Raw genomic sequence first — 23,738 nt, 5'->3', positions numbered from 1 at the left:
TAGGAGTTACTTTTCTGATAAATGAGCAAGACACAAATCAATATTTGAGGGATTGGATGAGGTAAAAAGAGACTGATAATATGTAGTGAAAGCATTATCAATATCCTTAGAATTGGTATACACTGCACCTTCATCATCAGTAATACTCTGAATATAATTCCTTTTTTTCCTTTGTGTAGCATAGAAATGAAAATACTTTGTATTTATATTACCTTTTTGAAGCCAATGAACCTTAGCTCTTTGCTTCCACTTTATGTTAAGTCTCTCCAGTAATACGTCAATATATTTATACAACTGTGCTATTTCCCCAACAAAAGCAGCAGACATGGATTGCTGCAGGAAATGTAACCTATCCAACTTTGATTGCAGAAATGAATCACAGATAGGCTCTTTACATTTACTCCACCTCCTTAAAGTGTGCATGTCCTGTCGAAGTTTATTCATGATTGAAGAGAAATAACCCTTGGAAGCACTATTGGAATGCCACATATGTTTAACCACATCTCTACAGTCTTCATAAGAGGATTAAATAGGTTCATATCTGTGAATTCTACAGTGAGGCACATTTTGCTATTGTTGTAGCAATATGGTTATCACAAGGGGGCAATGATCTGATAATAAAGTAGGCAACACTTGAATATCACCATCTCCAAATGCCTCACACCAGTGCTTTGAAGCAAATGCACGATCCAATTTCTCCTAAGTAAAACTATCATCCTTTCTGCTATTGGACCAACTAAAAAAACCATTGCTAAATTCCAAATTAATCAATTGGCAATCCTGTAAAGCCTGATGGAAAAGTTACATTTGTTTATGATGCCTCCCAGCCCCATCACTTTTTTCATAATTATACAAAAACTCATTAAAATCACCAATGCAAAGCCACATTTGAGAATTCAACTGCTTTAAAGATCTTAGTATATTGTAACCAACAAACCTTTGATTAGTCTCTAGATGGCCATAAAAACAAGTCAACATCCAATTTGTAGCACCCTCTTATGTCACCCAATTAAGCATTAATGTGCCTATGTGAATAACTTTGGAAAGTAAGAGACACATCATTCTTCCAAAATAGTGCTAATCCCTCACCTTGACCAATCCCATCTACTATAAATAAACATTGAAATCCCAATCGAGCCTTCAAATTATCCAACTAAGACTTCAATACTCTAGTTTCCATTAAGAACACAATAGATGGCTTGTGGATCTTGATCATACAATCAAGATCACAAATTGTTCAAGGGTTGCCAATCTCTCAACAGTTCCAACTTAGAAGTTTCATTCCTCCCGGATGGGCTGTATCACAGCCTCCACCAATATATTATCATTCTGACTATGTGATCTAGTTTTCCTATAGGTTTTGAAAGGAAAATCATAGGCAAGTCAGAACCTTTTATAGAAGTCTTCCTCGTACGACCTCCCGCATGTAGTAAGGAATCAGCAACATCTATCCTACCCCACCCCTTATCTACCTCTTCCACTTCACCAAAGAACTATACAAATCTCCTTCAGGACCAGAGTTTCCATGAACCACATTTTCCATCAAAGTTAATGGATCGAAAACAGCACCTCCCTCTCCCTCAACAAATCATTACTTGTACCATGTCATAAACAAAGGCAGATTCGCAACATTGGGACTAGGGAGATTCGTGGTGACAATTTTGTCAATTACCACCTTTGATGAATGTGTCTGTTTATTTTTTAGACGTGTGGAATTAATTATCAGACCAACCAATCCATGTTGAGACATCTCAGATTCACCAAGTAACTCCTCAGAGCAATTATCACTTCCAGGCTGACCCTCAGAAACGGCCTTCTTCCCGTCATCAAAAGAGGAAACAATCCCTAGTGGAAGAACAAGAATAAATCGACTAAGTCTCATGAATGAAACTGAACTAGAAGCCCTTAACCAACCCCCATATCGTAGAATGGATATACTTGCTTCAGAACCAGCAATGTTTTTCCGAGGACAGCCTATAGTTGCATGGGATATCATACCACAGCTAAAACAGAATCTTGGAAGCCTTTCATACTTAAATTGGATGAAGACCCTTTTCCCTTGTACATTAATCATCTTACCACGAAACAAAGGATTAGTAAAGTCAAGTTCAATAAGAACACCTAAAAACCTAATTCCCCACCTTGTACCCATAACATCAACCTCCACATGAAACACTCTTCCAATTGAACCACCCAATTGTAAACCAACCTCAGCATTCATGCACCCAAAAGGTAAATTATAAGTTGGACCCATAAATAAGTATGCGTAAAGGATAGATCTGAGGGTGGAGTAAGAGCTAGCATCAAAATATTTAAAACAAAGAAGGCATTGGTCAAACAACCAAGGTTGTCCATCCCATACACGTTGGAGTGCAATCTCAGAGGCAAATTCAAAGAGAAACAGATTCAGTCCCACTTCAATAATATTGACAGTTGTATCAAGTTTCCAGACTTTCATCATAGTAGACTTAAATGCTTCACGATTAACCCTATTTTCTAATACAACTTTTCCAAGCAAACATAATCTACCCCTTTCCAACGTTGCATGAATGGCATCATCCTCGACAAGCACATCCTTAGTCTCCTCCTCCGTAAGAGACAATTTTTCCCATAAAGTAATAATATATATCCTCTGCCATCAGAGGACAGAATGGTGTTTCAACAATTTGCAAGTAAGATCCAAATCACCAAAGAACTAGATTAAAATTGCATGCAGTAGACATTCCCCTTCGCTTCACAGGAAGGAATATACTTTCGCCTCACAGACGAGAGAAAGACAGTAGTGAAGGGTCGGCTTTCTAGTCTTCTTTTATTTTCATGACCTTTTCGTTTTCATGCTTTTTTTTATATCTTATTAAGTTACCCCTACCATAAATGCTACGTATTTTAATTAGTTGTCATTTAAGTAGTTGACTCGTAAAATTATTTAAAAATGTATCATATGAATAAATTAATGTGATTAAAGATAATAAGATTTAAAAGGGACTCATAAGTACGGCAGCTAGCTAGCTTGTCTACTTTTTTTTTTTTTTTTTTTTTAAATTTGAAATGGTTGATTTTCAGGCTTTAACTCTAAGAAACGAAGTCTATGTTGTTTGGTTAAAAAGCAACTTTAAACAGCAACGTTTGACGAAACGTTTCATCTCTCTTTGTTTTTCTCACGCTTCGACCCCATCATTTTCATTTGCCGCCCCCTTCTCCATCTACGTCTCTCTCCCCGACCTCTCGACTGTCTTCTCCGTCTCAGAGCGGCAATATTTTATTAGCTATATATGTCCAGCACCGAAGGCCTCATTTGCTCCTTCTCGTCCTTTAATTTCAACCGATGTGTTTGACACCTATTGTTGAGAAGGCTAGGCACATTGTTTATAAGTCCACATATATTTCAGTGATCAATTGGTCTTTTTTTTTTTTTTTTTTAAAGGAAAAATACAAATACCATGCAATTTACAATTTTCTTCAAACGTTCAAGCTAGCTAAACTATGGTACCTTGCCCCAAACTACCATGCAAACAATTACAAAATGCCCCTTTTCAAGATCGGCAAATATGCATGTTTTTATAATGATGGAGTCGATTGTGACCCTATATTAATAATTCACGTACCAGATTCAAGAGAAATAACTCAAAAATGTAACTCTAAATGCAATAATGAAGGGGACTATATAATAAATCTGGTTTGTATAGATTGAAATGCAAAAACAAAATAGTCCATTACCTACTAGTTAGTTGGCTCCTGGTTAAAAGGTTTAAAACAGAGGTTGCAGACAGCGAATCGCTTTAGTAAGACAATGATGGATATAGCCTGCAAATTGCAGAAGGAATCCATGCCACTGGACCAAGAAATTACAAGTTAGAAAAAGCAGGTGAATATTAGGGTAAAGCAACAAAAATTATACATATATATATATATATAAATATATATATATCGAGTTGCATGCATGCTAGCTGATCATCAAACATGTGAGTGCACCACGTGGATGTCCTTTGAGTTCGACATGTAAGGGAATGCCAGAGGAAAAAGAAAAAGAAAATAGAGGAAAAGGCATGCATGGTAAAGAGTAGCCTAGCTGTGTTCAGAGAACAAAGGTTAAATTTAGAGCCACTGTTTGAGGCTGCAGGGATGACATCATTTTCAAGGCTTTCGCAGCACTGATCTCCATCATCTCTGTCGTCCCTCGCACACGTACAGTACATGCGTGCAGTTCTGAGTGATTTACAGAAATTGTGGTCATTCTTCTTCCTGATCTGCTGCATCCATCTTCCTCTCATATGCATGCCAATGGCTGAAACCTAGTCTTTCTGCAACATTTTTATCGTGTGTTTGTACGTTGAAGTGAGTTGAGTTGAGTTGAGTTGAGTTGTGAGAATAAAATATTGTTAGAATATTATTTTTTAATATTATTATTATTTTGAAATTTAAAAAAATTAAATTATTTATTATATTTTATATTAAAATTTAAAAAAATTATAATGATAAATTAAAATAAATTAAAGTAAATTTGATAACCAAACGCAATTAAACTTGTTTTGTCTGTTGCTTCCAAATAATAAATGATAAACGTCTCTGCACTCTGCCCTGATCTTTAATTATGATATCCCTTCCTATATTATATATCCCTTTCAGTTTCAGTCTTCTATTTTTTTTCATTTGTAATTACAGCCTAGCTAGTTCTTCTCCTTGATATGCGTAAATTTTGACGCAATAATTCGAAACACATTTTATTTGCACAAATCTTGACAACTCCGAAGTTCGAATCCCATGTTGATCTGTCAGTATCAGTTTCTGATCCACAGAGAAAATAATTACAAAAATTAAGCATACCATCTTAAAAAATGATAGTTACGATTGTAAATACGTAAATATTATATAATTATTTTAAAAAAAGTAAATAAGTATGAAATTTATTTGAAAAAAGTTAATTTTTTAATAGTAAATTTTACTTTTTTTTCAAAGTAATTATACGACGCACACAACATATTCATCAGTTTATACGCGTTTAGATGTTAAACTGAGTTGAGTTGAGATGATAAAATATTGTTAGAATATTATTTTTTAATATTATTATTATTTTAAAATTTAAAAAAATTGTATTATTTATTATATTTTATATTAAAATTTAAAAAAATTATAATAATAAATTGAAATGAGTTGAGATTAGTTAAGTAATCAAACGAAAACTTAAAACCAAGTCTTTCAAAAGTGTATGAAAGGTACATCTGAAATTAATGAGGAGCTTCCTAAAATTCAAACTACGTACGGTTTGGATTGTACTCGCTGAAAATTTATGAGCATAAATAAGAATATTGAAATAATATTTCAGAAGAAAAAAAAAATATTGCTGCCTCTTTTTCTTCTTTCGAGCAAATTAATTAGGTATCGATCATGGATTAGGTTGTCACTTTCTTTTAATGAAGAAAAGAACACAGTTTGATTGGATTGTGTTTACAGAAAAAATACAAATAATGCCTCCAATTAATTTTATAACACTACCAACACTAACATTTTGTAACCCCATGCAAGTTCTTATTTTGTACATAGTATTCTTTCGTTAAAAGTGAAGACTATTAATAATAAAGTAGAAGAACAGAAGTTCCATCGCTCTTCCTAAAAATAAAACATTTTGCATCCTTCAAACTCCAAAAATACTGATATAAATGTAACATTGTTATCGATCGGCCAATTCGGATTGTTGAGATGAGTGAAAAATAAATTAAAATAAGTGATACTATAGCACCATCTTTATTGTCAAATTTTAACAAATGGTGCACATTATGATTTTTTTTTTTCATGATTTGAGGATACAATGTTAGTATTGAAAGTTTGAGATACAATTAATGAAGTGTAAACACTTATAATTAATCAGTGAGGGGATGAGAAATATATTTTACAAACAGCTTTAGAAAAAATAAATAATATTATTATCACACCCCTTGCAATGCTTTGAGATCAGTAAATATTAAATAATACATGATACTCATTATATCAATTAGGAAAATATTAGAACCACCTAATTTTGACTGTCCAATTTCTTTTCTTTTCTTTTCTTTTTTTCCTTTTCTTGTTTTTTACTTTTCATATTGTTTATGAAGAAAAATAAGTTATCACATGGATTTTTAATATTCATAAACAACTTGAAAAGTCTAAAAAAAAAATCGAAAAAGAAAATAAAACGGATGTAGTGGTCAAATAGTAGTAAAACGGTGGGCTTGAGTAACATGGAGGTTCTATCAGTTATGTAATATTCCTAATTAATAAAAACTAGTAGTTATGGATAAGCAATTTTGAGAATATAACATCTAGTCTTAAGATAAGCCTAGCTATAATTATATGATTATATGATTATTAGGCCAATAACTCAAGAAATTAAGTCGTATACATATAGCTTGTAAGCAACCTTATATATCTTCTGTTCATGATCCTTTCGAATTTTACCGAGCATTGCTCATGTGGAAATACGCATAGACGCACACAGAATTGCATGCATGCATGGGAATAAGCATCAAAGAATAGTTTGGTTGAAATCGAAGCAATTTATATTCTACAAAACGCAAATGTGATCTTTGTGATTGCCAAGATCGGGGGAGACTATATATAAAACGTACAGCATCACTGAATCTGGTAATAGCCACAATTATACAGTCAAAAACCTAAAATAAATAAATAAATAAATTCCCTAGAAATGCTAGACCTCTGCCAAAAAAGGAAAAAAAAAAAAAAAAAAAAAGGTAATGGTACAGATAAGGACCATAACAACTAGCATCCATAGTATATTAGGATATAAAAAGAACTTCAGTTCCGATGACCAACCCCAAAATGAAACCTCTTGGCATGCTTATCACTGAATGCATATTCGAGACGCAAAGGGCCCAATGGTGAGTCGACTCGGATGCCAAACCCGTATCCATATCCACTTCCGGGCTTCAGCCTTGCTCCAGCCGGATCACCTGGTAAAGAAGCACGAATATTTTGAAAATGTAGCTCGAGCTGAAAGATGAGAAGAAAAGAAGAAACGGGAACTAAAAATGCATTAAGAGGAAAACATCTGAGCAATTAAAAATGTCCAAATAAATTAATTGAGTTCGAGAGTCATCGATCTAGCCGCACTTATTCAGAAACTGGAGCATGTCTAGATTGCTGCCAACTTGTATTCCTTTCCAGGTAAAATGTTTAACTAACCATCTGCCAGAATGTTAATAAAGCTTCATTGCCTAAATTATTGTTCAAAGATCCCTGCTTGCATTAGAAGACAACCATTGTTTTCTGCTCGACAGTGAGGCTTTATGCCAGACCATTAAGCTTTAAAGAAATCCCGCAGAATGGCTGAGCCTGTCGAGCGTACAGAAAATGCAGCTGGCTCTTCTAAACTGTCCTTTTCTAACCTTCACAACCAGTCATCTCATAACCACCACCATCATGTATAATAGCAAATACAACCCCAAATAATGACCAGAAATCTGACAATCACCAAGAAGGAAAACAAATTTAGAGAGTATATGAGAAAGACAAAAATACGTACCAAGCACAGTAGGGCCCGATGCAAGATCAGTTCCATAGTCAGCAAAAATAGCTCCCTCTACTGGGCCCAACTGCAAAACATGTAGGCCAATCAAAATTACAGTTTCCAAGTAAAGCTGCAATCAAAGGGTCAAATCTCTCAGATACTCTTAGCATTAGCAGAGTTGTGTTGGTCAAAGTGAAGAAGTTTGCCTTGTTGGTGATCTTAATACATGAATAAGGACAAATGCAATGACCAAAATATATCTGAAACATTTTGAAGTACCCCCAACCCTACAAGAAATGACACGAAATACCAGGGACAGTAATAACTATTGGTGTATGCACGGATTATATCAAACATATAAATGAATCTTGTGTGTAACAATTTCTTATCATTTCGATAATGCTATAGTTCTAAAAGTGAACCCCACCCCCCTTCCCAAATTCTGCCAATAAAACAATGTACTCTTAAAATGCTTAAAATCTTACATTTTGCGTAAAAGGCCTATTTTAGTTGTTTAAATGTACAAAAAGTTCCAACCAAAAATAAAAAGGTACCCCTTACCAAGGGGAAAGAGATTTCTCCAGAACCAACAGCATAAGATCGGCCAGAGCCCACTGCACCTTCTTCGTAACCTCTCACACTGTTTGTTCCACCAATGGCAAATGCTTCATGCGGAGGGAAATTGCCAACCACATGGCCACCAGACAAACTAGCAATGAAAAACAAAGCATGTCAGCAAACTAAACAGATCAACATTTGCTTCTATTACGATGAATACAGGGAAGAGAGAGAGAGAGGGGGGGGGGGGGGGTGTTGTAGGCACCATGCCTTAAAAGAACGCGAGCAGGACCAATTTCTACACCCTTCCTAGCACGAGCATTCACTCTGTTGAAAGACAACCACTCAGGTAAAACAGGAAGTCCCTGTTCCGTGTTAACTACAAACTGCAAGGGAAACAGGTACGAGTGTCATAGATATAAGAAGAATTATAGCTTTATAAACACTGTCATAGGTCTAACCATCGAGGAGCCTTGGTCCCCAGAACCAGTGTAGACAATCTCAAACTTAGCAAGTAGCATATCGTCATGGATTTTTCCACTGCACAACCGAATAAAAAAATGAAGATCATTAGATCCAAACCAAGTGTACTGGACCTCTTCTTTATAAATTAACACCTAACACCTGGGAAACAAACTCATAAGAGAATAGTAGTATCCACTTCTAAATGGATACCTTGCAGTAAGAGGACTGCCAAAACAATCCTTGATAACAGGATCTCCTTTATCACCACGAACACCAGCATGCTAAAACAGTGAGGATTAATTTTGATAAGTAACAATGCAGATTAATAAATGGGAGTAACAAAAAGAAAAGATAATTATACAGACAAGAAATAAATACTAGTCTTTTCACCATGGATTTCTGACAGCATAAAAACTGCAATCCCATTTCAATATCAAAACATCACTAGCATCAGCCCAGTTTTTCTTTTAAAAAGAAACTCATTCTATTTGGTGTAAGCTAGGCATCACTGATGGTGATTTTTAGTGCAAGTACCTGAAAAATAAGTCCTGCCGTTCCACTCCACTTTGGCCTGAATGGTTGGCTGAATTCAATACCTGCCGTCACGCGGCCAATTGTCAGGCTACCATTATTTCCACCTTGGGCATGAACCAGTGTTCCAGGGGTTCTTGAATTCTAAAAACAAAAATATCAAAAAGAAATGTGCAGTAATCAGCTTCCCATCATCAAGATATTCGTCATATTCACTTATCAAAAAAGGTATTCATCAGGGCATTAAAAAAATGAGATTACCTGAACCATTATTGTCCTGGACGTCCGTTTGTCATCTCCTTCAATCCATGGATCTGTGTAGTTTATGCGGAATATCGAGTCAATTTGGCCTCGCTCTAAGGAGATATTGAGCTTCTGGTTTCTTCCGAAAACATTTCTATGAGAGTATGCAAAGCTGCAATTCATATAAAATTACAATAAGAGAGACGGCATAATTATGAAAAGTCACAAGAATCTAGTGTGCACTAGTTACTATGACCAGAAATTGCATGTGTTTCTCCAAAATAACACTAATCCACATCAAATCAATGTTTGGATACATAAGCAGTTTTAGCTTTCCAACAATGAAAATAAACAAACAATGAAGTTTTTACAAGATCAGAAAATGTGCAACTAAAAAAAAAAAGCTTTATTAACTAAGAAAACACTCAAAAGTAATCAACAAGTTTTATTAATTGAAAGTGTCCCCTGTACTTGGGTTATGCCTATTGTTTTCAATTAACAAATTTATTTTTTGTAACAAAAAAAATGTTTAATTAATTGAAAACAAAAGGCAAAACCCAAGTACACCGGGCGTACTCAAGAGAAACACCCATCTACGCATAAACTAAGAAGACATAATATTAAAATGTGAAGCAAAAATCCAGGAGATAACTCTTTTACAACAATGAAATCAACCCGCTTCTCAAAAATAACCATAATCATAATTATTTCAAGTAATGCCATGGTACTAGTCCCCTAGCAATCTGTGATATAAATTGCAAAAGCCAAACATGCTACACTCTGTTCATATCCGTCATTGGCACATAATAAAACCAAGACTAACAAATTGAAGTGTTGATCATAATCTCTTAACTAAGAATAGACTTAACCCACCAAACTTCAACTTATGTTGGCTCCTGTGTTATATGAACCCATGCAGGAGTTGGCATTCATGCAAGTATGAGAACTGGCTTCACCGTGTTATCTTGTCAAGATAAGCACTCTTCAAGAGTAAAATATGCAAGGTAACACTCCTGGCTCAAATAAATTCGACAGCTGATTCATTTCTTGGTTTAAAGATAGATTACTTAAAACTGGCCATTTCTATCTTGAGTTATGGATGCATGGAAACAACCCATTGCCTCACAACAAAGCAAGCACTCCTTTAGATATAGGAAAGGTTACTTTAAAAAAAAAAAAAAAAAATCTACATTATCACGTGTGATGAAGAAGGAAGAATAATTAGAACTGGAAAATATACCGAACAGATAATGTTGTCTGTAACCATACCTTCCAATGAGTCCTGATAGAGGGCCACTTGTAATCCTATAAATTGAAATATCACCAAGTAAATATCATATTTTTATATCACTAAGTAGATATCATCCAGAAAAAGAGTCCATTTTTAGTCAGATTGTATGCGTGATATTGTCCTTCAAACCAACACACTTACCCACTTGATATTCCGCCACCAGCAGAAAAACCACCACTTGGACGCTCGACAACATTCATTACCATATCAACCTTACCAGTATCTACCATAGTGAAAACAAAAAATAGCAAAAACATGAAATTATTATATTGGACATAAAAATAGAACCAGCAAAGAAACATTATTAGGAGGTGAGTGCCAATAATTGTCAGCTTTCAACCTGAAAAAAATCTAAGCCTAAGAAAAACAATCCAAAAAAGTTGTTTTCCGGTTAAAAAAAAAGTTCAATGACAAAATATCAGATCAATAGGTTGTACAATATGGATGTTTATGATGTGCATTTACTTTTAGAGAGAAGGGGGCGAGGCATCATATGGGCCAGTAACATGATCAAGGGCTTTTTTTTATCAGTAAATAAGAAATTTATTGATGATTATAGGCATAGCCCAAGTACTCTTTTTTTTTATTGGTAACAGGTGTCCGAGAACAAAGTCTCGACTAATCCTAGGGGTGCATAGGCCCTCCAACAAACAGTTTCCCGCAAGTACACCTCGGGTAGTTCAAGGGGAAGTTCCCCCAGTCCGATGACCCCTAGAAATTGTTTGCACTCAAGAGGATTCAAACCTTAGACCTAGTGGGAGCATACCACTAAGACCAAGGCCTGAACACTTGGACCAACCCCTAGGGCTTATATAGCCCAAGTACATGGCACATATACAAGAGTGACAGCTACCAATTTTTTAGAGGGACGAGCTCAAGTCCTTTATAATGATTCCAAGGGGCTCCAATTGTGACCTTGACTATTCCTATTTGGAGTATGGGCCTAGATGTGATTTACACCTTCCTTGAATCGTTACAAACGGTATAAGAGCCAATCCCAACCAGAAGTGTGGGAGAGAGAATTTTAAGCCCTTTATATTGATTCCAAGGGCTCCACTTATAACCTTGATTAATCCTTTTGGAATATGAGCTCAGGTGTGGCTCTGGCCTTCCTTAGTCATTACATCATAAATTAGCTATATGTGCATTATATAAAGGGAGATAACCTTGTGTAGGTCAGTAAGCAACACTAGGGGCGAATGTTGTGGTTTGACGTGAAGGAAGGAGTCCAAATGCAAGAACACTTCTACAAGATATAGTAAAGAGTAAAGTGAGGAAAGGCATGGCTTGAGTGGAAGATGCTACATAGGTAACAAAGAATCACATGAAAAGGCATCTAATCTAACAAATACCAACCCTTCAAAATCTCCTATCCATTATTTTTTTTAATAGATAAAATATCCTATTCATTATAATTTTTAATTTTTAATTCTCTTGTATACTTCCTGTGTACTAGTGTAACATCCTATTTCATCAAAATATGGTTTGTAGTAGTAGTCATTGACAATTGTTTAACAGTGATTTGTTAACTCATAAGAAAGCCAATTCCGAATAGTATACCTTTTATATAATACTCTTAACAATAAATATATTTCGGTGTGGATCCATTTGTAAGAAAAATATTTTACTCACCACCAGCAGGTTGGGGAATAATGCTAACATCTTCCATGACTCCCATAGTTAATACAGTCTCCACATCTCTTTTTCCCTGAAGCATGCTGTAGACCTGAAGAAGGATCATTCAAAGTGATCAGTTTATGTGTAACTAAACCTTGTGCATATCTGTAAGCAAGACCCATTTATGGCAAAGGGCAATTATTGAAGTTCATATTCCAATTTGGTCAATGTTTGTCACTCAAAAAACATTGAATAATGAACAGAAAACAAGGATATATTTTCCTTCTAAGAAATGATAATAGTTAAAAAAGGAAAAAATAGACAGAAGAGAAACTTTTAATGCAAAAATACAGGAAAGCATTTTTCTTTAGCCGATACACAACCAATCATTGGTTCCTCTAAAAGTAAAAACACATGTTCCACAGAAGTTACTACGAGTAAAATTATCTATAGAAGTACAGAAAACACAATAATAATAATAATAATAATAATAATAATAATAATAATAATAATTTGACAAGCCAATGAATAATAATAATAATTCTGATAATAATAATAATAATAACAATAGAAATATTATTTTCTTGTAAATAATAATCATAATAGAATTCATTGGCTTGTCAAATTATTATTAATATTATTATTATTATTATTATTATTATTATTGGCTTGTCAAATTATCTACCAGTCAAACAACTCAAACCAGGCGTTTGCACTAAGGAAGAGGCGGATAAATCAGAATGGTGACAAGGAGGACAGCCAGAAGAGATATTTGAGCCTACAAGCAAAAAGTAAAATATTGATAAATGAACTACCTGTCCCTTCTTGGTTGTAAGTTGCCGAAGTATTGTTTCAGGTTTTGTCTTCCCTGTAGTTGGCTCACCACTGAAGATGTAGCAATAAAAAATAAATTAGTCACGAAATCCTATCACTACTGCTTTTTTTTTATAGGTAACAAAGGACTATGTTGATGAGGATAACAGGCATAGCCCATGAAGTCCTACCACTATTGTTGTTGCTAGAAGCTTTTTATTGCATATTTTGAGTGTGGTAGTCATGCATGCAAGTAAATCAAATAGGCAACTCTTACGTCTTTCTGTCAAGGAATCGAATGGAGATGTTATTGACCTCAGCTTCAGAAACTTGTAACCGGAGAATACCCCCTGAGAGAATCTCAACAGCTGAAACCTTTGACAATGATTAAAAAAGAAAATAATCATTAATATGAATAATTGTCTTCGCAGACCAAGGCTAACCTCAAGTTATAATAATAAATTGGCAAGGTGATCAGACCATAGAAAAATAATTTTATATTTCCACACAGCGTAAACATGATAAATTTTCACAGCTCAAGCACTAACCAAGGCAAAAAGGCCCCGTTCCATGTACCATCCATTGATGGAAGATATAACTTCATCTAAACGCCTGAGATTAATCACTTTTCCTGCACAACTTGACACCAAAATTCAAAAACAATAAAGGTGTCCCATGAGCACTTTTCAAAACTGGCTAACCTAAGAAGAAAAATAGTAGCGCATAAATGCAAGCATATGCACAGACCTATACACATAAGAAGACCAAAGAAAACCTACCATATCCATCACGGAAAGAATCCTCTAGAAACTTCGCAGGAAGAACATTAGCTCCTTCACAAACCAATCCTTGGAATTCCTGGTTTGGTTCTACCTTATGCCAGAATAAAAATCAATATTAAAATTCTATTTCATGCAAAACCAAACAAAACACTTCTTGCTAAAAATGCTTCGCATGAGTTTTTCAAGAGTAGGCCTGAACTGATCCTCCTTTCTATTTAATCACAGGCAAAAACTGATACTCTTTTCAAATTTTGCACAGGAAATTACCCAAAAAATATCAAAATGTTTCTTGCCAATTTACAAATAATAAGACAGAGATTTGGAGAAAATTTCAACACGTGCATGTGAATTGGATGTCAATTCACAATCTTCCCAACACCTTCTGAATGCATATCATGAAGGACATCCTGGTCATTGACAAAGCACTATCACCACAATATCTACCAGGTCTTATGCTTCAATAACAAGGTTGCTTCAAATGTCTACAAGACTACAAATATCCCTAAAAGTATTATATTAATATAATACATGAGCAGCATTACACGGCATCTCTCAGGTAGATGCCTAGGATCCATAGCTATGATGCCTAGGTTTCTTATTCCCTTCTCTTCACCTGTTGCTCTTGATTAAAGTGATCCTATCTCTCTCCAAGTTTTATAACCTTCTTGCAAGCTCTGGGTTCCAATAAGTACACAGCAACCCTAAATAGTTAAAATTAGGATGCTGAAACTAGATTCTCTCCCATATCTATTTTTGGATGGGTAAAAGCTATTCTGGTTCTTTCTTTTTTGCAGCAAAGCTTTGAGGTGTCCTGCATCATAAGGCGTCCGCATGATACCTAATGGAGAACTAGAAAGCAACATTCTACTCCTTTTCCTCCTAACTTATAATTAGGTGTTCTATTTCGTAGACTTCATGTCTACTTAGGCTACTCCTACAGTTTACCTATAAAAGGCAATATTTTCATAATGTCAGGGATTTTACGCACACCACCTCCACTGAGGAGGTAAAAATGGAACACGTCCTTTTGATAATCTCCAGCAATCTAAAGTAAGCAAGTTTCGCAAAAATAAAAGGGAAAATTAATAATTTTTTTGAAGTGGGGATAGGTACAAGCTTCTAATAGAGGGGCGTAAGGACTAGCAAATGAGTTCAACTCTACAACTATATCAAGCAACCCAAAGTCAAGGTGCCGTTTGGAGTTGAGATGAGATAAGTTGAGATGAAAGTCGAATAAAATATTGTTAGAATATTATTTTTTAATATCATTATTGTTTTGGGACTTGAAAAAGTTGAATTGTTTATCAGAAAAGCTTGTATGCCGCCCAAAATGTACCGCTCTAGTGTAACGCTGCAGAAAATTTTTTTTTTATATTTTTTTTACTTAGTGATTAAGCAAGTGATTTTAAGTGTATTGGTGTATTTTCATTATTTTTAAAAAATATTTAAATATATTAAAAAAATTAAAAAATAAGAAGCGGTATAAACGAGAGTAGCACCGCTTATTGTTTATTATATTTTGTGTAGAAATTTGAAAAAACTGTAACGATGAGATGAGATAAAACACTTCTTAGAGGAACACTCCCCACATAAAGTGGGATTTAATTTTCTTCTTTCAAGAAAGATGGAGATGGACAAGATAAAAATAGAAGCTAATAAGCCAGTGCGTTTAAAAGACAATACCAATCTCCTAAAACCGACGGTTCATTCTTTGGATATACATTCCTTCATCATATGCATCATCTAACTTTCTGTAGTCTTTTATTTGCTTCCAAAAATACTACAAAATTCTGCCTTAGAAACTTCGCAAGCACTGCATTAACAGGAAAGCCTCGATTGCCACATCATTTAATATTAATTCATAAAAACAAACTCTTTCTACATCACTTATAAAAATAAATAAATGAATAACTCTCTCTATATCACATTGAACATTATGCTGAACCAATAATAATACCTGAAACATTAATCTGATTCCGTCCCGCGTGTCGACAGCAACAGGCATGCAAGAGGAAAAGTAGCCACTATGGATGATCCTATGCACATCCTCTTGAACCTCACGCACCGTCAACGCCGAATTGGCTCTGCTTGCCTTCAGCGCCTGCAATGCCTCCATTTCCAAATCCTTCCTCTCAAGTTCCTCGCCATCCTTGTTCTTCACCAGCACTTCACTGATCAGCACTCTCTCCTCTTCATACACTCGACCCGCAGAGTGCCCCTTCTGCAAGGTCTCCCTCCCTGATGTGTCGGCGGCCTGAGTCGTCGGCTCTTCGGGCCGAGTCAGAGCCAACGAAGCCGAACAGAGAAGCGGAGATTTTGGTATCAAAAATCCTTTCTTCTTCGTCCCTTTTTGACTTGTAGAAGGCGATATATGAGTTCCCAAGGAATCTTCCCGGGTCGACTCGTCAAACCCAATCAGAGACAATGAGGCCGAACACAGAAGAGAAGATTTTCCGATCAATAACCCCCAACGCCACCCACATTCTTCATTCGACTGTCAGAGCGCCCATTCCGAGTTACCGACGTGAACTGAGTCGACCCAGTTGACCGACTCCAGAAAAGAGATAATCCGGGACTGAATTGTCTGAAATCGGAACGAGCCTTGACCGCGTCGATGAACTGAGCGAGCGAGTTTCTGGTATTTTCCAGTTGAGAAGCTAGTGCTAAGGAACGGAATGCGAAATTGAAGGGTGATGGCTGTTGAGGAAGAGGGATTTTGAGAGAAGATGAAGTGAACCGCACGTTGTCGTTTTGCCGCATCGTTATTGATCAGAGAGCGACCGGAAAATAATTTGAGTGAAAAAGGTGAAGCTCGTTAATGATCCCAGCAGAAGCTCATTTGGAGGTCTAGGGTTTTAAGAACCCCGGGGGGGGGGGGAGAGAGAGAGCTTTGGATTTGAAAGGACAGGAGATAAACCCTAGCCTAGTGAAACTGAGAGAGTACGAGATGGCAAGTTGAACCGAATCGATTTGTATCGGATTCGGCTGGATCTGAAACGGGTTTAAATAATTCGGGTGGGCAAGAAACTAGGACGACGTCCAATCCGTGAATTGATTAAGAATACGAGATTAAGTTAGGACAAAATCAAATTATCTCATCTTATTTTATTTTATTTGCTATAATTATTATAATTTTTTGAAATTTTTACATAAAATATAATAAACAATTCAATTTTTTTAAATCTTAAAATAAAAATAATATAAAAAATTTATATTATAATAATATTTTATTCAATTTTCAACAAAACATCTCGTCTCATCTGAACTATATAACCAAACAAAACATAATTTTTACAGATGAAATGAGATAAGATTATATAAAAGTTGAAAGTTAAGTAAAATATTGTTAAAATATATTTTTTTAATATTATTTTTGTTTTTAGATTTGAAAAAGTTGAATTGTTTATTTTATTTTATATAATAATTTGAAAAAGTTATAATGATTAGATGAGATTGGATGAGAATAGTTGTGAAAATAAACAAGGCCTAAATTAGTAAGTTTAGGTTTGATGTTAACAGGTTAACCTGTTAAAACACTATTTATAAACGGGATAGTAACGGGTCAACATGTTTAATCCAAAATAATCCGTTTTGACTCGTTTATATGTAAGTTTTGTAATATTAATTTTATTATAAGTTAAAATTTGAAAAATATTGATATATATGTGAAGATATTGTGACTATTAATAAATATAGATTTTAATTTTTATGTGAAATTATGTTAATTATATCAAATGGGTTGTGCTTATTAGTTCAATTCATTTACATGAAATAGATTTAAATGAGTAGTATCGTGTTGACTTATTTCTAATTAATTATTAAAATGAATGACACGACACAACCTATTAACTAAATTAATTGGATTATGATTTGAAAGTTTGACACATTTAACTTAATAAATTAGATTTAGATTGATTTATATAATCAAATGTTTATAACTTAACACCACGCAACTGAACCCAAAATTCACCTCTGTTACTCAAAAGCTGTGGAGCAAATAGTAAGAGATAAAAGCACTGTTCCAAGCCCCCCAATTGATTATGGAGTTGAGTTTTATATTTATAAAAAGCTGATTTAATATTTGACCGAATTTAAATTTATTCACAAGTTGCTTATTTTGATAAAACAAATTATTTATATTATATTTTATAATTTTATGTATAAATTTTAAGGAACAATTTTGACATTTTTTATAATATAGTTATTAATCATATATATGCATGTATCAATAATTATATTTAGAAGGATTTAAATAACATATTTACTATTAAAAATATGATTTCTTCTAATCTCGTTAGATAGTAGAAATATTATAATTATAGATATAGAGATAATAATATAAAAACTAATAAATTTGTAAGTTATTCAAGCTTATACAAATCGATCCGAGTTTTATACGAATTATATGGCTTAATAATTGGTCATAATTTTGTGTTTATGAATGACTCATTTAATAAACGAATTGAGCCATATTGACCAAACTAATCTTGAGCAATTTGTCAAGTAATCTTTTTATTTATAGTCTTAGAGCATCTCCATCCGGTTCTGCATCTCTTCTCCATCCCCATAATTTAGGGATTATTTTAGGGTTTTGGAGAAAAACCATCTCCATCCCAATCCCCATTTTGCGGTTTGTTTATACGGTCTCTACAGTCGTTCTCCATATATGGGAAACAATTGTACATCTGCATCTCCACTTGGTTGTTTTTCGTCCCGCAAAAACCCTCTACATCGGTGTGCCCCTCCCTCGCAACACTAACGAACGCAGTACACACCTCCATCGGCATTCCTGTAAGTTTTTTACTTCGGTTTCAAGAAATCAAAACCGTTTCTAATTTTTCCTCATTTTCTCTCATTTTCTTAGAATATCTCTCTCCTTCTATGTTTCCCTCTTCTCATTTTTCTTCCTCCTGACGCCATGATCAAGGTAAGCATACCGATGGAGAGCAACTATGTCTTTGGCTCGGTGAATTTTTTGCTGTTTGGCTGTCGAGAAAGTGCCGAGCTCACTTTCATTGTTATGCATTTTGGTTTTGATTTTTGCCACTCGGATTCAGTTTATGATTTTGGAGTTTTTAGAGGAAACCGCTTCATCAATTTTATTTTTGTGTTGCCATTGATTTCTCTGTGTTATTTTGGCTCTCTTCACTGTTTGGCTGTCGAGAAACACCATGGAAAAAAACCTACTGTTTGATTTGTAATTTTTCTTGGTAGTCACTCTTGTTTAGATTGAGATTTTGGGCTTTGTTGAGGAAACCAATTGAAATTGCCTATGACATGTGTTGCCATTGATTTCTCTGTATTATTTTGGCTCTATTGAGTTGTTTGGCTGCCAAGAAAGTAATGGGAAATTAGTTTCTGTTTTTTTTTTTAATTATTCTATCTCTCTCATTGCTGTGTTGACTGTTGGTTGTGTTGACTGTTGAAATGCCGAGAATTTCAAGAAAAAATTCACACAGATTTTATGCGTTTTTAGTTTTGAGAAAAATTTGGTGGAGTTTGTGATTATGGAATGTGTGGGGTTTTTGGTGTTGAGGAGAATTTGGTGGAGTTTTTAGTTATGAAATTTGTGGGGTTATTGGTTTTGATGAGAATTTGATGGAGTTTGTGGTTATGGAATTTGTGGGATTATTGGTTTTGATGAGAATTTGATGGATGAAATGGTTATAGAATTTGTGGGGTTATTGGTTTTAAGACCATTTTGGTGGAGTTTGAAATCACTATGGAATGTGATTTATCATTTTTTTGTGGTTATTCATTCATTAATTTGTTATTTTGTTGGGTCCTTTGCAGTGTTTCGTATCTCTCGGGGAATGGACTGTTATTAGGCTGTGATGATGGTATTATAGTGATACGGTTAATTCACAAGTGTTAATAGGACATCATCAATATGGCGGGGTAATCATCACCTGGATTGACATATTGTAGTTTCTGGTACTTTCCAGAAAAGGCAATAGATGTTCGGGTGGGGTTTTGCAGCCATTAGATGTGAATGGCTCCTTGCTTACGCATGTTGTCAATATTTCCACCATTCTGAGCCCCATTTATTTATAAATTCGACATGAATGAACTTGATGGGAATGCTCTTATTTAGTATTATTGTGATTTACATTGTTGTTTGGTTGTTGTTTTGTGTGAATATGTAAATTGGTCAGTTCTGTTCGATTAGTTTTTTGATGTGTCATTATTTGAGAAAGTTATGTTGTAATAAAAAAATTATGTGTAAATTAAACACCATCAGCTATGATGATGACAAAGCCTGGTGGGATACAGGAAATTTATGGTCATTTCCTCAATGGCTAGGTAATCTAGACGGCCAACAAGTAGTGGCAACCGATTGTTGCAGCCATGAAAGGGTGGCCAAATTTCGTAGATGTCACAATTTGGTTCTTGAGCTGGCTCTTGGAAAAATCCCAAACTTCATACTTAAGTGTCTAACATTTCAATGCATTTTTAGAGATTGATTCACAAGACCCTGGACATATGTATTTCACCAACCTCCTGAGTGAAGATCCTCAACTAGACCCCACATATGGTGGGCAAAGTGGAAACTCTTCTATGACTGTTGATGACTCTCCACCCCTACCCCATAACGATCTTATCTGCATTAGGAAATCAGTCAAGAGTGCGAACTTTACCCCCGAGAAAGACAAGTTACTTGTCTCTGCATGGCTTAATTGTAGCATTGATACCGTCCAGGGAATAGACTAAAAACACTTTTAACTTTGGGAAAAAATTTATGAATACTTCCAGCAATTTAAAGAAACTACAATTGACCGAACCATCAAGTCTTTAATACATCGGTGGTCGGTTATTCAAAAGGCCACAAACAAATTTTGTGCGAAACTAGCGCAAGTTGAAGGGTTGAATCAAAGTGGCATGACCAAGCAAGACAAGGTAGAATATCCATACTCTTATTTATTTTATGAATATTTAATTTTTTTATACATTGGTTTAACATAAACTTTTTTGTTTACATGCAAGTTTGACAATGCGAAGATTATGTACGCATCATTAGAGAAATCATCCTTCCAGTTCGAGCATTGTTGACACCTGTTAAAGGACCAACCTAAATAGATTTGGCGTTCTACAAATCTAGATCCAAAGTGAAGGAAGACGATGTCCCCGTCCCCGACCCCGACTCGATGTTGAGGTGCTACGATGTATTCAGTTTTTGATCTAGAAGTGGATAATGTGGTAGATAATGAAGTGGTTGAATTGGACCGACCAATGGAAAGGAAAGCTGAGAAAGGAAAACGAAAGGCCCAAGCCTCGTCAGCACAGGATATTGTTGGACTCAGCAAGCTGAAGTATATGCTTTTGGAGGAGTCACGTGCTCAAGAGAAAGAGTATTTTCGTCTCAAGACCGAAAAAATGAAGTATGACAAGGAGAAAGAGCTAAATTTCATCCGTCTCGAGGATGAAAGACTGAGGTAGGAGGCCAAGAAGATGGAAAATGAGAAGGAAAAAGAGTTAAATAAAATCTGTCAAGAGGACGAAAGACTGAGGTTGGAGGCGGAGAAAGTAGAGCTCGCTAAGAAGGATGCAGATCAGCGCATTATGATGATGGACGTGAGTGCCATGCCAGGAATGCAACGGTTATATTTCGAGCAATTGCAGAGAAACATCATGGCGAGACGCAATGATGCAGGACATTTGGATTTATTTTTTTATGTAAAAAAGTTTATTTATTTATTCATTTTTTGTTTCAGACAATAATGGATGACAATATTAAGATAATTTATTTCTTTATTTATTGAGTTTTTGAAACAAGGAAATTGTCTATTATAATTTCAGAAACTATTATAGATTACCTAAAATATAATCACTACTAACATAAAAGAACTACGAATTAAAACAGAGAAATCAAATATAGTCACTATCACATGAAGGAAATACCAATCAATTTTTCGACATGTCTAATGTTGGGAATATTTTTGCTACTGATGCTCAATTAGATCTATTTGGAGTTGATAATGTGCCGATGTGTCTCTAATATTATGATGACGTTGGATGAAGTCTGTAAGCTCAGTTGTATGATTGCGTGAGAATTGGGAGACTTCATCATCAAGTTGATCATACTCAATGTTCGATTCCTCACTATCATCACGCTCGTCTTCAATGATCATATTATGTAGAATAACACATGTCTTTATTATATTTGTTGGTTCCTTGACTTTGAACATTCGAGAAGGTTCACGAATGATTGCAAATCATTGTTGAAGTACCCCGAATGCACGCTAGACATCTTTTCTTGTGGATTATTGTGCTTTCACAAAAAAAAATTTCTTATTCCCTTGTGGTGATGGAATTGTCTTGACAAAAGTTTGCAACTTGGGATAAATACCATCCGTAAGGTAATACCCCATCTCGTAGGGATTGCCATTGATTGTGTAATTCACTGGAGGAGCACGCCCTTGGGCAAGTTCCGTGATAAAAGATCTCTCTAGCACGTTAATGTCGTTATGTGAACCGGGCATACCAAAAAATGCATGCCATATCCAAAGATCATATGAAGCAACTGCTTCTAAAACAATAGTTGGTTCACGAATGTGGCCAGAGTACATACATTTCCAAGCTGCGGGATAATTTTTTCACTTCCAATGCATGCTGTCAATGCTTCCCAACATTCTTGGGAATCCCCGTTGTTCACCAACCGCAAGCAATCGAGCAATATCATTGACATTTGAAGACCGCAAATGTTCATCTGAAAAAACACTTACTATTGTCTCAGAAAATTTTTTAAGGCTCTCAATTGCGGTGCTTTCACCAATACGTATGTATTCATCCATAAAATCTCCAGTAACCACATATGCCAGCATTCTAAGTGTTGCGGTTATCTTTTGCATAGAAAATAAACCGAGTCTTCCGGCATTATCTCTTCTCTGGACGAAGTATGACTCGTAAGACTCAATCTCATTTAGAATATGGAGAAATAGGGGGCAGCTCATCCGAAATCTCCTTCGAAATAGATTCGAGAGATATATTGGATTTTCTGCGAAATAGGCGCTCGTGCCCTTGAATATGATCACGCAGAATAAACTTACGACGTTGGTGATTGGCACGATGCCTCGATGACTGTCCATCGACCTCGTCATTAAGAACAACATCCAACTCATCTTCAGAGGATAAGTATGTGAGTAATTTGCGAAAGAATGTACAAGCCATTTGATAAAGCGAGTGAGATATCAAGGGAGACTGTTGAATTTCAGTTCTTTAGATGAAATGAGATTTGAGTTTGTGAGAATGAGAATGCAAGCAAAATGCGTATTTATAGAGGAAAAAATTATTGTTACATATAGGACAAAAAATGTTACCATTTAAGAGGACAAAAAAAGTTATCGTTTGAGAAAAGACAAAAAATATTACCGTTGGAGGCAGGACTTCAAGATGTTACCGTTTGAGGTAGGCATTCAAAATGTTACCGTTAGAAAATGCACATATTAAAACAAATTTATTATTTTTGTAATATGGATTTCGGTTTGAAAAATAATACTGTATTCGGTAGTCAAAATCGTATAGGTATTTAGTAGAATGTGAAATTTGAAAAGAAGGAAGATAATAAGACAAAATAATTAGTAGTTAAAATTGTAAATGGAAGTGAGAGAAATGAATAATAAAGAAATATTATTTAATAGAATAGAGATGGAGATGAAGAATGAGATATATAAAATTTTTGAAAGATGAGTAAAATTTAGAGAAAAGTTTTAGAGAATGTACTTCTTAATTAAATTATAGAAAATTTTATGAAAAACCGAATAGGGATGCTCTTATATGCACGTATGCTTCTCAAGGTATTCGATTCGAACTCCAAATATATATATATATATATATATATATATATATATTTATGCATGCATGCATATGTGTGTATTTTGAAGTTGAGTTAAACTCCATGCAAGTTTTATGCAAACAGAAATGCTTTGGATCTCAA

General features: G+C 34.9%; 1 protein-coding gene and 1 pseudogene across 1 annotated transcript; both read right to left on the bottom strand.

Moving 5' to 3' along the window:
* Positions 1-6,562: 6,562 nt before the first annotated feature.
* Positions 6,563-16,800, bottom strand: LOC121239206 (outer envelope protein 80, chloroplastic). The gene is given in 17 exon segments (XM_041136369.1): positions 6,563-6,947; positions 7,520-7,589; positions 8,066-8,213; positions 8,333-8,448; positions 8,524-8,602; positions 8,738-8,808; positions 9,062-9,202; positions 9,320-9,473; positions 10,571-10,606; positions 10,734-10,815; positions 12,225-12,318; positions 13,025-13,094; positions 13,300-13,397; positions 13,571-13,653; positions 13,802-13,895; positions 15,762-16,292; positions 16,295-16,800. Coding segments are annotated over 17 exon segments (2,292 nt in total). The 5' UTR covers positions 16,565-16,800; the 3' UTR covers positions 6,563-6,792.
* Positions 16,801-21,744: 4,944 nt separating this feature from the next.
* LOC121238230 lies at positions 21,745-22,902 on the bottom strand (annotated as a pseudogene).
* Between the last annotated feature and the right edge of the window lie 836 nt (positions 22,903-23,738).

This window comes from Juglans microcarpa x Juglans regia, chromosome 7D, assembly GCF_004785595.1.
Source record: "Juglans microcarpa x Juglans regia isolate MS1-56 chromosome 7D, Jm3101_v1.0, whole genome shotgun sequence".
Taxonomy (NCBI): domain Eukaryota; kingdom Viridiplantae; phylum Streptophyta; class Magnoliopsida; order Fagales; family Juglandaceae; genus Juglans; species Juglans microcarpa x Juglans regia.
This window is presented reverse-complemented; position numbering and strand designations above follow the sequence as displayed.